Source organism: Chiloscyllium plagiosum, unplaced genomic scaffold (assembly GCF_037043375.1).
Source record: "Chiloscyllium plagiosum isolate Xiang-an unplaced genomic scaffold, Cpla_swu_hap1 HiC_scaffold_18, whole genome shotgun sequence".
Classification (NCBI taxonomy): domain Eukaryota; kingdom Metazoa; phylum Chordata; class Chondrichthyes; order Orectolobiformes; family Hemiscylliidae; genus Chiloscyllium; species Chiloscyllium plagiosum.
Window position 1 is genome coordinate 2,569,024 of NW_028270156.1, and position 14,467 is coordinate 2,583,490.

Below are 14,467 nucleotides of genomic sequence, written 5' to 3' on the forward strand. Positions count from 1 at the left end.
AACATCTTCAGCCAGAGAGTGGAATTCATTGCCACAGAAGGTTGTGGAGGCCAGATCATCGAGTATGTTTAAGATGGAGACAGATAGGTTCCTGAGTATCAAGAGTTACAGGGAGAAAGCGGGAGAATGGGGTTGAGAAACTTATGAATGGTGGAGCAGACTCGGTGGGCTGAATGGCCTAATTCTGCTCCTCAGTCTTATGGTCTCATGAAAGAACTGCAGATGCTGTAACTCAGAGACAAAAATAGAGTTATGAGGAAGGGTCACCAGACCCAAAATATTAACTCTGAAGTCTCTCCACAGATGTTGTCAGACCTGCTGAGCTTTTCCAGCATTTTCTATTTCTGTCTTGGTCAATAGAGTCAAAAGCTTTTGTGAGGTCAAAGGAGGTCATGTATAAAAATGTCATTGCTGCGCTCTGTAACCTCACCCTACAACCTGACCCTCAGCAGACCCCAACTTCACAATCTGCCTGCAATAAAAACCATTTACTTCCAGTTCAGACAAACCTCCAACTGTGCCCTTCTCACGTTCACCATCAACTCTTCAACATGTTCTCCTGGACATCATCTGACCCTCTGCTAGGCCAAAACTGCCCTGCCCCACCCAGCCCTTCCCCACACTCCAGGCCCAGCACTACTCCATCCTGGGCTCCACCCTCCACTCCCCGGGACCTGCCCTCCCCCACCTCAGGCTCTGCCCTCCCCTCCCCCACACCCCGGGCCCTGCCTTCCCCCCCCACACCGGGCCCCAGCCTCCCACACTTTGGGCCCTGCTCATTCACACATTTTCTCCCTGATGTATAATCGCCCGCAAAACACACACACACATCAAACTGTTAAATTATCACTGCTCCTTTGTCCCAGAAAATGTTTTTGCTGGCCCTCACCTCCATAACCTGCTCCAGCCTCAATTCCCCCCATCCTCCCCTCAATTCTCCCCTCAGGGCATAGTTTTAGAGTAAAGACCTATTAGAATGGAGATAAAGAGAAACTTCTTCAGCCAGAGAGTGGGGAATCTATGGAATTCATTACCACAGAAGGCTGTAGAGGCCAGGTCATCGAGTATGTTTAAGACTGAGACAGATAGGTTCTTCATTATCAAGGGGATCAAGGGTTACAGGAAGAAAGCAGGAGAATGGGGTTGAGAAACTTCTCAGCCATGATTGAATGGTGGAGCAGACTCGATAGGCTGATGGTCTAATTTTTGCTCCTATGCTAATGGTCTACTGTTGTCCACAAAACCATTGGCAATTGTTGGAAATACCTATCTTGCTGAGGGATGGAAACTGCCATTCTCACTTGGTCTGGCCGACGTGACAGCAGATACAGCAATGTGGCTGACTCTCAATTATCCTCCGAAATGGCCTCACAAGCTATTCAGTTGTATCAATCGCTACAAATGTCTCAACAAAGAATTGAAACTAAATGAACCACCTGGCATTGACCAAGGCAGCTGGAACAGCAGCAACAGAAACAGCCCTTCACCCTATAAAATGTCCTCCTTATCTCGGAGCTACTGCCACAACTGGGACAACTGGGACAACGGTGTCCAAGATGAGTCAAGCAAAAGCCTGACAATCAGACTCTCAGTATCATGGCTTACAGACAATGTCCCAGACACTACCATTCCTGGATATGCCTTTTCCCACTCGAAGGCCAGTCCAGGCAGAGACGACGGCAAAAGGGGTATACAGTCGGAAGGGAGGTGCCATGGGAGTCCTCAATATTGACTCTGTTCTCCGTGAAGTCTCAGGCAAGAAAACCTCCTCTGATTACCATGTACCATCCTCCCTCAGCTGATGAATCAATACTCCTCCATATTGAACAACATATGGAAGAAACACTGAGGGATGGCATGGGGGCAAATATATACTCTGGGTGGGGATTTCACTGTCCACAACCAAGTGTGACTCAGCAACAGCACTACTAATCAAACTGGTCGGGTCCTTAAGGACACAACTACTTGACTGGGTCGGCGGCAGTTGGTGAGGGATCTAACAAGAGGGAAAAATACACATGACCTCATCCTTAGCAATTTGCCAGCTGCAGATACATCTGGCTATGACAGTATCGGCAAGAGTGACCACTACCCCATGCTTGCGGAGATTAAGACGTGCCTTCACATTGAGAATACGCTCCATCGCACTGTGTGGCACTATCACCGTGCTAAATGGGACAGACTTCGAACAGATCTAGCAACTCAAGACTGGGCATCCATGAGGCGCTTTGGGCCATCAGCAGCATCAGAACTGTATTCCAGCACAACATGTAACCTCATGGCCCACATTCCCCACTCAACCAGTACAAAAAACTAGGGGATGAATCGTGGATTAATGGAGAATGGGGAGGGCATGCCAGCAGCAGCATCAGGCATACCTAAAAATGAGGTGCCAACCTGGTGAAGCAACCAAACAGGACTACTTGCCAAACAGCATAAGCAACAAATGACAGACAGAGCTAAGCGATCCCACAATGAATGGATCAGATCTAAGCTCTGCAGTCCTACCACGTCTCCTCACAAATGGTGGTGGACAAGTAAACAACTCACTGGAGACAGCGGTTCAACAAAGATCCTCATTCTCAATAACAAAAGAGCCCACACAACAGTAACCCTTCCATGATGTTGACAGTGGGAGCAATTCAGTGATGATAACGTAACTGAATGTCAAGGCGTGACAGTTAGAACATAGAGAACATTGAACTGTACAGCACAGTACAGGCCCTTTGATGCATGATGTTGTCAGGCATTTATCTTAATCTAAGATCAACCTAACCTGCACACCCCTCAATTTACAGCCATCCATGTGCTTGTCCAGCAGTCGCTTAAATATCCCTAATTAACTGACCATGTATGCAATTAAGTGACTTCCAGTTTTATATCATACTCCAAGCCTCACAAAATCAAGCTAAATGTTATTTACGAAAACCTACTTATGAACAGAAAACTCATGGGCACTAAGTTCCGTTTGGAACATTTCAATATTGACCATAAGATCATGTCTAGCAGTAATGTTAAGTAGCAAAACAGATTACATGAGTATTAATGAATATCGAGTAATGAACAAAAAACACATACCATCAGTTTGCATCTTCTTTGGCTGCACGGAAGGTGAAGACATTGTTGAGGTAACTCTAAAATTAGCAGGTAATGTCTCTGCTGATCCAGGTGTCATACCCCTTACGTCCTTTGGTCGGAACTTTTTTCTCCAAGAAGGTGCTCTTCTGAAACCCTTTTCATCCTCCTTTTACAGTGATGGAAATAAGGCACATGTATCAGCTCGGTTCAATTGCTTGTTCTTACATACAACTTCCCACAACAACATACAAGACATGTAGATTTCCTAACCAGAATCAATCCCGAAAATAATTGCTTAAACAGTACTCTCAGTGACCTCTTACCTATATGTGCACATGGAGAAAGATCTAAAAGTCAGGAGAATCTGAAGAAAATATTAAATTTAATTCTTACATCATCTAGTCTCCGGTCTGTTCCAAGTGCCAAGAGATTGTTAAATTCTCTCTCCAATGATTGGCGTGCCTGTAAACATAAACGCTACTATTACTTTCTAACGTAACCTGAAACACATTTAGGAGCAATCAACCAATACAGACCGTAATACTGTCTCAAGCAGAAAGAAAATAATTTCACAAAGTGCTCCTAGCAAATAAAGGTAAGATGTGTGTTTCTGTTCCTGACAGAGGGCGGCATGGTGGCTTAGTGGTTAGCACTGCTGCCTCACAGCACCAGGATCTGAGGTTCGATACCAGTCTCGGACGACTGTCTGTGTGGAGTTTGCACATTCTCCCTGTGTCTGTGTGGGTTTCCTCCCACAGTCACAAAGATGTGCAGGTCAGGTGAATTGACCGTGCTAAATTGCCCATAGTGTTAGATGTATTAGTCAGAGGGAAATGGGTCTGGGTGGGTTATTTTTTTGGAGGGTCGGTGTGGAGGGGCCTGTTTTCACACTGTAGGGAATCTAATCTAAAAAAAAATTCAGTTGATTGTAATCAGAGACCAAATATTCCTTGACAATAATTGAAAATCAAACATGTCATCTTGCAAGCATGCTGTCCCTGTGCATTACTCTTGATCTTCACCATAACCTTGTTACTTGGGAAGCAGAGGTTGACAATGCCTGAGCATCTTTCAAATAAACCTTGATAGAGTTGCTTCTTTGAAACAAATTCTGAACCAAAAGGGAAGAGAACGAGAAAATAGACATGCAACACAAAAATAACAAACTGAAAAGGATTTGTTTATTAGATACACTAAAACCATATTGAGTCCATTGCTGTGGACGAGGTTGTGGAATACAAGACCATAAGGCTGTTTGGCTCCTTGAGCCTGTTCCACTATTCAACAGGTTCATGACTGATCTGACATTCCTCACTTCCAAGTTCCTGCCTTTACCCAATAACTCTTGATTGCCCTATCAATCAAGAATCTATTTCAGCTTTAAAAACACACAAGGATACTGCCCCCAGAGCACTCTGTGGCAAGGAGTTCCACAGAGCTTCTAAGAGAAATCCCTGCCCATCTATCTTAAATTGGTGCCCCTCTGGTTCTAGACTCTCCCATGAGTGAAACATCCTCTCATCATAAATCTAGTCAAAATTCTCAACAATTCTGATAGGATAGTCTGCTTCCACTAGTTGTTAACCCAGGGTCACAAGTTTCAAAATTGTCAGCGAGAGAGTGAGGAGAGAGATGAAGAGAAACACTTGGATTTGGAATGCCCTGCCTGGGAGGCTGGGGGAAGCGGATTCCATCAAAAGTTTCAAAACAGAATTGGATATATATTTGAAAAGGATTAATTTAGAGGGCTACAGATTTATTGCTGGAGAATGGGACTAGCTTTCAGGAACCGATACAGACATAACGGATCAATTGGCCTCCTTCTACACTATAAAATTCTAAGTTTCTAAGTCCTTAACAGCTATCTGCAGATTTTCCTCCATTTAAATAATATTCTGTTTTTTTGCTCCCCTTCCAAAATGAACAATTTTGCATTTCCCCACATTACATGCCATTTGTCAACTTGTTACCTTTTTACTTAATCTATTATCATCTCTCTGTAAACTACTGCTTCCATCTCTCAACCTGCCTTTCCACCTCTGTGTCACCTGGCTACAGTATATTCATTTCTTGAGTCAATAAATTATAAACAAGTGTGATGTCAGCATTGATCCCTATGGCACCCTCCTGGTCGCCAACCAGAAAAAGCAGCTGCTTATTGCCACTCATTGATTTGTGCTCATTAGCCAATTCTCTATCCAAGCCAATAAACTACCTCAAACACAATGGGTTCTTATCTTATGACTTAACCTTTTGTGATTTTGTTTGACTGGGGCCAGTCCAACACCTGCATCTCCAAATCAAGACTACTATCGACACCACTAACTGCTGGCTTAAAGTGGAGAGGATCTCCAAGAAGATCGCACATATCGACACAGGACAACCACCTGATGAAGGAGCGTCGCTCCGAAAGCTAGTGTGCTTCCAAATAAACCTGTTGAACTATAACCTGGTGTTGTGTGATTTTTCACTTTGTAACCTTTTGTGAGGTATCTTGTTGAATGTCTTCTGGCAGTTCAAAGGCAAACAACTACTAGCTCCTTTCTAATCACACTGATTGAGACTTCCTTGAAAACTCGAATAAATTAGCCAGACATGATCTCTCTTTCATGAAGCAATCCTGACTCTGCTTAATTAGATGATGATTTTCCAAATGTTCTGCTATTACTTCCTTAATAATTGATTACAGTAACTTTTCCAACAATAGATATTAGACTAAATGGCCTGTAGTGAGCTGTTTCTTTATGTCTCCCTCCTTTTTTGTTTGGGATGTCACATTAGCAGTTTTCTATTCCTCCAGTACTTCGCCAGAATCCAAAGATATTTGGAAAATTACAACCAATGCAGCTATTTCTTCCAACATTCTAGGATGTAGTCCATCAGAACCAGGGGTCTTTTCTGCCTTTAGCCCCATTAATTTGCCTAACACTACTTGTACAGTAATAGGAACTATACTTATCACCATCCCCTGTCCTCTTTAGTATTATTAGAATGCTTGAAGTATCTTCCATGTACTTGGAAGTGTATGACAAACAGGGCTGAGCCAGCACCCCTTGGTTTAGAGGAGATCATGCCTTCGGCCCTCGATGTTGTGCTGACCTGTGGAACCAATCTGAAGCCTATCTATCCTACACTATTCCATTCTCATCCATATGTCTATCCAATGACCATTTAAATGCTCTTAAAATCGGCAAGGCTACTACTGTTGCAAGCAGTGCATCCCATTCCCTACTACTCTGAGTAAAAAAACTACGTCTGACATCTGCCCTATATCTATCACCCCTCAATTTAAAGCTATGTCCCCTTGAGCTAACCATCACCATTTGAGGAAAAAGACTCTCACTGTCCATCCTATCTAACTCTCTGATTATCTTAGATGTCTCAATTAAGTCACCCCTCAACCTTCTCTCTAACGAAAACAGCCTCAAGTCCCTCACCCTTTCCTCATAAGACCGTCCCTCCGTACCAGGCAACATCCTGGTAAATCTCCTCTGAACCCTTTCCAAAGCTTCCATATTCTTCCTACAATGTGGGGACCAGAACTATATGCAATACTCCAAGTGTGGCCACACCAGAGTTTTGTACAGCTGCAGCATGACTTCATGGTTCCGAACGCAATCCTTCTAACAATAAAAGCTAACACACCATGTGCATTCTTAATAACCCTATCAACCTAGGTGGCAACTTTCAGGGATCTATGTACAGAGATCTCTCTGCTCATTTACACTACCAAGAATCTTACCATTAGCCCAGTACTCTGCATTCCTGTTGCTCCTTCCAAAGTGAATCACCTCACACTTTTCCACATTAAATTTCATTTGCCGCCTCTCAGCCCAGCTCTGCAGCTTATCTATATTCCTCTGTAACCTGCAACATCCTTCAGTACTATCCACAACTCCATCGACCTTAGTGTCATCTGCAAATTTACTAACCCATCCTTCTACGCCCTCATCCAGGTCATTTGTAAAAATGATAAACAGCAGTGGACCCAAAACAGATCCTTGAGGTAAACCATCGGTAACTGAACTCCAGGATGAACATTTCCCATCAATCACCATCATGTCTTCTTTCAGCAAGCCAATTTCTGATCCAAACCGCTAAATCCCATGCCGCTACAGTTTGTGCAATAACCTACTGTGGGGAACCTTATCAAACGCCTTACTGAAATCCAAATACACCACATCAACAGCTTTACCCTCATCCACCTGTTTGGTCAGCTTCTCAAAGAACTCAATAAGATTTGTGAGGCACAACCTATGTTGACTATCCTAAATGAACTAATTCCTCTCTAGATGATTATAAATCCTCTTATAACCTTTTCCAACACTTTACCTACAATTGATGAAGGTTCATTGGTCTATAATTACCAGGGTTGTCACTACTCCCCTTCTTGAATGAGGGGACAACATTTGCTATCCTCCAGTCTTCTGGCACTATTCCTGTAGCCAATGATGACAAAGATCAAAGCCAAAGGTTCTGCAATCTCCTCCCTACCTTCCCAGAGAATCCTAGGATAAATCCCATCTGGCCCAGGGGACTTACCTATTTTCACACTTTCTAGGATTGCTAACACTGCCTCCTGATGTACCTCAATCCAGTATTCTAGTAGCCTGTATCTCAGTATTCCCGACAACAATGTCTTTTTCAAGTGTGAATACTGATTAAAAGTATTCATTTAGCACTTCCCCTATCTCCTCAGACTCCATGCACAACTTCCCATACTATCCTTGACTGACCCTAATCTTACTCTAGTTATTCTTTTATTCATGATATACCTACAGAAAGCTTTAGGGTTTTCCTTGATCCTACCTCCTAACAACTTCTCATGTCCCCTCCTGGCTCTTAACTCTCTCTTTAGGTCTTTCCTGGCTAACTTGTAACTCTCAAGTGCCCTAACTGAGCCTTCATGTCTCACCATAACATAAGCCTTCTTCTTCCTCTTGTCAAGTGATTCAACTTCTTTAGTAATCCTTGGCTCCCTTGCTCGATCAGTTCCTGCCTGGCAGGTACATACCTATCAAGGACACGCAGTAGCTGTTCCTTGAATAAGCTCCACATTTCAATTGTGTCCATCCCCTGCAGTTTCCTTCTCCGGGTTCATTGCCCCAATACCAAATCCAATGTGGCCTCGCCCCTTGTTGGTTTGTCGGCATACTCTGTCAGGAAACCCTCCTGCACACACTGGACAAAAACTGACTTATCTAAAGACAAATCTGTTAGAATTCTTTTGAGGTGGTAACAAACAAAGGAGAGCCAATGAACGTGTTCTATCTGGATTTCAGAAGACCTCTAACAAGTTGCTGGAACAGAGTCTGCTCAGGGTGTATTGGGGCAAGGTACTGGATGGATATTGGGTTGGCTGACTGGCAGGAGGCAGAGAGTGGGGAGAAAGGGGCCCTTTCCAAGATGGCAGCCAGTGACTACCAGGGCTCTGCAGGGGTCACTGTTGGGACCACAACTATTCACATTATGTATTAACGATCTGCAAAGGTACTGAGGGCACAGTTGCTAAGTTTTCAGAAGACACACAAAGGTGGAGGGACAGGTAGCTCGGAGGAAGTGGGGAGGCTGCAGAAGAACTAACAGGCTGGGTGAGCGGGCAAAGTGGCAGGTGGAATACAATGTGGCAAAGATTGATGTCATACACTTTGGTAAGAAGAATAGAAGAGTAGACTATATTTAAAGGGGGAAATGCTTCAGAAATCAGAATCACAAAGGAGACTTGGCACTCCTAGGTCAGGATTTTCTTCAGCATATCACGCAGGTTCAGTTGACAGTTATGAAGACAACTACAATGTTTGCATTTATCTCAAGAGGACCAGAACACTGGAGCAGGAATCTTCTGCTGAGGCTGTATAAGGCTTGGTCGGACCACATTTGGATTATGAGCAGTTTTGGGTCCACATTAAAGGATGGGCATGCTCGCCTTGGGGGAATCATACAGTCAGAGAGATGTACAGCACACAAACAGACCCTTCGGTTCAAGTCATCTATGCCGACCAGATATCCGAACCCAATCTAGTCCCACCTGCCAGCACCTGGCCCATATTCCTCCAAACCCTTCCTATTCATATACTCATCCAGATGTCTTTTAAAATGTTGCAATTGTACCAGCCTCCACCACTTCCTCTGGCAGCTCATTCCATACATGTACCACCCTCTGCGTGAAAATATTGCCCCTTAGGTCTCTCTTATATCTTTTTCCTCTCACCCTAAACCTATGCCCTCTAGTTCTGGACTCCCCACCCCAGGGAAAAGACTTTGTCTATTTATCCTATCCACGCCCCTCATGATTTATAAACCTCTATAAGGTCACCCCTCAGCCTCCGACACTTCAGGGAAAACAGCCTGAACCTATTCAACCTCTCTCCATAGCTCAAATCCTCCAAACCTGGCAACATCCTTGTAAATCTTTTCTGAACCCTTTCAAGTTTCACAACATTCTTCCGATACGAAGGAGATCAGAATTGCACGCAATATTCCAACAGTGGCCTAACCAATGTCCTGTACAGTCGCAACATGACCTCCCAACTCCTGTACTTAGTGCTTTGAGCAATAAAGGAAAGCATACCAAATGCCGCCTTCACTATCCTATCTACCTGCGACTCCACTTTCAAGGAGCTACGAACCTGCACTTCAAGGTCTCTTTGTTCAGCAACACTCCCTAGGACCTTACCATTAAGTGTATAAGTCCTGCTAAGATTTGCTTTCCCAAAATGCAGCACCTCACATTTATCTAAATTAAACTCCATCTGCCACTTCTCGGCCCATTAGCCCATCTGATCAAGATCCTGTTGTACGCTGAGGGAACCTTCTTCGCTGTCCACTACACTTCCAATTTTGGTGTCATCTGCAAACTTACTAACTCTACCTTTTATGCTCGGCAGGATTGACAGGAGGTTTATAAGAATGATCTTGAGAATGAAGGGCTGGAAAAATGAGCAGTTCTGGACTCTGGGTCTGTACTTGATGAAGTTTAGAATGATACAAGGGGAATCTCATTAATACTTAGAATACAGAAGGGCATGGATACAGTGGGTACAGAGAAGATGCTTCCATTAGTAGGACCCGAGGGCACAGTGTCAAAGTGTAGGGATAACCCTTAGGGACTGAGATGAGGAGGAATTTCTTCAGCCTGAGAGCAGTGAATCTGTGGAACTCAGTGCCACAGAGGCTGCGCACTCAACGACTTGACTTCCGGAGATAGATCAGTTCTTGATTAATAAGGGGATCTAGGGTGGGGTGGGGGGGGGGGGAAGGCAGAAGAATGGATTTGGGAAACACATTAGCCATGGTCGAACAGTAGAGCAGAATCAATTGAATGAATGGTAATAATTCTTTATTCCTATATTCCAACTTTGTTCCTACAGGGAAGAAAACACAGTTTCAAGTCAGTCTGGCGAGTAGCTTGGATGGAATTTGCAGGAGGTGATGTCCCCTTGGATCTGCTGTCATGTCCTTCTAGATTGTAGAAGCCATGGGTTTCAAAGGTGGTCTCTAAAGAACCTTGATGAATTTCTGAACTCATCAGTTAAGTACAAAATGGTCTCTATAAGAGGCCTAAACATGAATTTATTACAAGGTTCCATGTTAACGGCCAATAACAATCTCAAATGTAGATAGTCACAACAAAAAGCGTAAGAGTAAAAGGTGAAGTCAAAGATATTCCAAAAGCAGATGACTAAAATGTGGAATCCTCTGCCATAAAACACCAGCAGAGGTAATAAAATTATTGAAAAGTCAAATGAGATTGCAATAAGCATCTAAAACCAATTAGAAGTTCGAGGCACCAGACCCCAAGAATATGGGAGGGAGTATATAAGAATTTATGAGAATAATATCTGGACTCAAAGCTTTAAGCTACAAGGTTAAAGAAATAAAGGTTGTATTTTCTGCATTTAGAACTCCGGGGTGATTTATTAAGTTTTCAAGCTATTAAAGAGAAAAGAACAGTCAATTGGGTGAAATAAATATGCAGAGCCTACAGCAAAGTAGCATTGGCTGAACATTAAATCCAGACCTTTCAGCAGTAAAATTAGAAACCATATTTTCATGGAAAATAAGTAAGTAGTACGTTCACAGGATACCAGCACTGCCAGCTGGACGGCATTTATTGCTCATCCCTAATTGCCTTAAATGTGGGGTTGAAAAACTGTCTACTTGAACCAATGCAATCCTTAGTGCGTTGGGACACCCACAATTCTATTGAAAGAGAACTCCACTATATTGGCTGAGTGACAGAGAAGCAACAACGGCACAGTTTCAGATCAGGTCAGCGAGGGGAATTTGCAGATGGTGTTCTCTCTCAAAAGTGTTTGATATGGCGTCACAGAGCAGGCTGATTAACAAATTAGAAACATTTGAGATTGAAGGAGGTGGGAGAAAGTGTAGTTCAGGTAGCTGTGGGAGTCAGTGGGTTTGAAGTATATGCCTATGTTGAGTCAGGTGCCAGAAATGGAGATGGAGGTGTCCAGGAAGGAGAGTCAGATGTCCGAGATGGTCCAAGTGAACTTGAGATCAGGGTGGAAGGTGTTAGTTGAGTTGGTGAACCGTTCAACCTCCTTGTGGGAGCACGAGATGGCACCGATACAGTCATCGATGTAGCAGAGGAAAAGGTGGGGAGTAGTGCCAGTGTAGCTGTGGAAGATGGACTGTTCTATGTATCTGACGAAGAGGCAGGCATAGCTGGGGCCCATGGCTACCCATTTGGTCTGGAGAAAGTGGGAGAATTTGAAAGAGAAATTGTTGAGGATGTGGACCAGTTCAGCGAATCAAATGAGATTGTCAGTGGAAGGGTACTGGTTGGGTCAGCAGGAGAGGAAGAAATGGAGGGCTTGGAAACCTTTGTCCTGGCAGATGGACGTGTACAGGGCCTGGATATCCATGGTGAAGAGGATGCGCGGGGGGCCCAGGAAATGAAAGTCATGGAGGAGATGGAGGGCGTGGGTAGTGTCCTGAATGTATGTGGGGAAAACCTGGACCAAGGAGGATAGGACGGTGTCAAGGTATGCAGATTTAGTTTGGTGGAGCAGGAACAGGCCTAAACAATAGGTCGACCGGGGCAGTCAGGTTTGTGGATTTTGGGGAGGAGGTAGAACGGGCGGTGTAGATTGGAGTAGGTTCGCAGACTATGAGGTTGGAGGCTGTTGGTGAGAGATCGCTTGAGGTGATGAGGTTGTGGATGGTCTGGGAGATGATGGTTTGGTGATGGGAGATGAGGTCTGGTGTTATGGTGAGGTTGGGGTTGGATCGGAGAGTGGAGAGCTGCGCGTTGCAAGGGTAAGAGGTTGGAGTGGATAAGGGGGTGGACAGGTTGAGGCGGTCAATGTTACGGCAGCAGTTGGAGTTGAAGAGATTGAGGGCGGGAAACAGACCAGCACGGGGTGTCCAGGTGGATGGGGTGTGTTGGAGGTGGGAGAAGAGGTCCTCTGAGGGCGAGCAGGATTCCTGATGGAAAAAGTAAGCACTGAGGTGGAGGAAGAAAAGCTTGATGTCGCAACACATGTTGAATTCATTGATCCAGGAGTGCGGGAGGGGAGAAATGAAGGGGAGGCCATTATTGAGGACTGATCATTCATCCTCAGTAAGATGGAGGTCTGGGGAGATGGTAAAAACACGGTAGGCTGGGAACTATGACCTGGGGTAGAGATGGAGTTGGGAGTTGAGGCAGAGATTGTCTCTGGAGTGGGTGTGGTTATGGGTTTGTGGCTGACATCACCAAACGTAAGTGACATTCACCATGGGGGTCGGGCAGAAATGGAGACTACGGTGGCATCTGCGGGGGTGAAAACGACATAATAGGTGACGCTGGTGATGTCGCCTGCAGCATTCCGGTGAGTAACATCGGTATGGGTAGAAGTGGTTGAGGCGGTGGCAACTACGGTTGGGGGTGGGGGGCGGTTAGTAACGTACAAAGTAGTCTTCGTGGTGGTTTCAGCGGCGGTTTCTTTGGCACTGATCACTGAGGCATTGTCTCAATGGTGATCACGGTATAGTCAGCAGTGGCTGCGGCCTGTGGGGTGGCAGGAGCGGAAGTGATGTTATCTTTTGCCGCAGTGGTGGTTGGAGCGGCCACGCGATTCTGGAGGCTGGGAGAAGCTTCTGGTATGATTGAAGAATCCCAGGTTTAGAGGTAAGTACTTGAAAGTTTGGTATATGTACTTTCCTTGGTGTCCAATACGGTGAGGAAACAGTGTTTGTTGATTGTGTGGATTCTTCTGTGGATGAAGAACAGCAGAGGTCTTTTGCGGGTCTGGGAGAGTGTGGCTCTAAGATGGGGCAGGGCTGACTGCAGGGAGAGGAGGCAGCGGCGCATGGCTGCGTGCGTGGAGCTGAGGATCCGGAGGGAGAACAGTTTCTGGAGGCTTTAGATTTGCTGATGTGGCCGAACACTTCAATTGCCCCTCCCACTCCACAAAGGACATGCAAGTATTTGGCCTCCCTCACCGCCAAAATCTAGCCACCCCACACCTGGAGGAAGAATGCCTAATCTTTGGCCTTAGGACCCTTGAATCACATGGGATCAATGTTGATTTCACCAGCTTCTTCATTTCCCCTGCCCCCACCTTATTTCAGTTCCAACCCTCTAACTCAGCACCGCCCTCTTGACCTGTCCGACCTTTCCATCACCCTTCCCATCTATCCGCTCCACCTTATCACCATCACCCCCCACCTTCATCTACCTATCACATTCCCAGCTACATTCCGCCCCCCCAGCCCCACCCTTCTCCCATTTATCTCTCAGCCTCCTTGGCACCCCCAACCCCCCCCCATTCCTGATGAAGAGCTTATGCTCAAAACGTCAACAATCCTAGTCCTTGGATGCTGCCTGACGGGCTGTGCTTTTCCAGATTGGAACAAATCGAAAGTGGTGTCCCTGGGAACAGTGTTAGGACCCTTGCTTTTTCTGATTTATATAAACTATTTGGAGATGAGTTTGAGGGTAAAATTTCTAAATTTGTAGATGATACTAAGCTATGGAGAATAGTGAATTGTGAGGATGATGCTGAGACTTCAGACAGACTCTACCAAGTTGGTCAAATGGATAGATACCTGGCAAATGGATTTCAATGTCGAAGAATGTGAGGTAGTGTAGATAGAAGAAACAGTAAGAGACAATACAGGCTCAATGGTGCAATTTGGAGGGGAGTACAGGAGCAGAAGGATCTGGGGGATTCCCTGAAGGTGGACAGATAAACGGAAACAATTGTTAAGGCAGTTTATAGGCCACTTGAGTTTATAAATAGAGGCAGAGAGTATAAATGCAAGGTATAAATGATGCTAACCTCGACAAATCACTGGTCAGACCACATTTGGAATATTGTATTCAGTCCTGGGCACTTTTAAGAATGTTAATGCCATGGAGATAGCTCAAAAGAGATGCACTGGA

The 14,467-nt window shown here is 45.0% G+C and overlaps 1 protein-coding gene across 4 annotated transcripts in view; it reads right to left on the bottom strand.

Moving 5' to 3' along the window:
- The window catches only part of ppfia1 (PTPRF interacting protein alpha 1), a 238,553-nt gene that overhangs the window by 11,083 nt on the left and 213,003 nt on the right, over nt 1-14,467 (bottom strand). For all 4 annotated transcript variants that reach the window (XM_043705335.2, XM_087996243.1, XM_043705334.2 and 1 more), the window contains 2 exons: nt 3,472-3,540; nt 3,079-3,244 (listed from right to left, as the gene is read on the bottom strand). In XM_043705335.2, the coding sequence (XP_043561270.2) occupies nt 3,079-3,244; nt 3,472-3,540 (235 nt within the window). The remainder of the gene's footprint in view (nt 1-3,078; nt 3,245-3,471; nt 3,541-14,467) is intronic.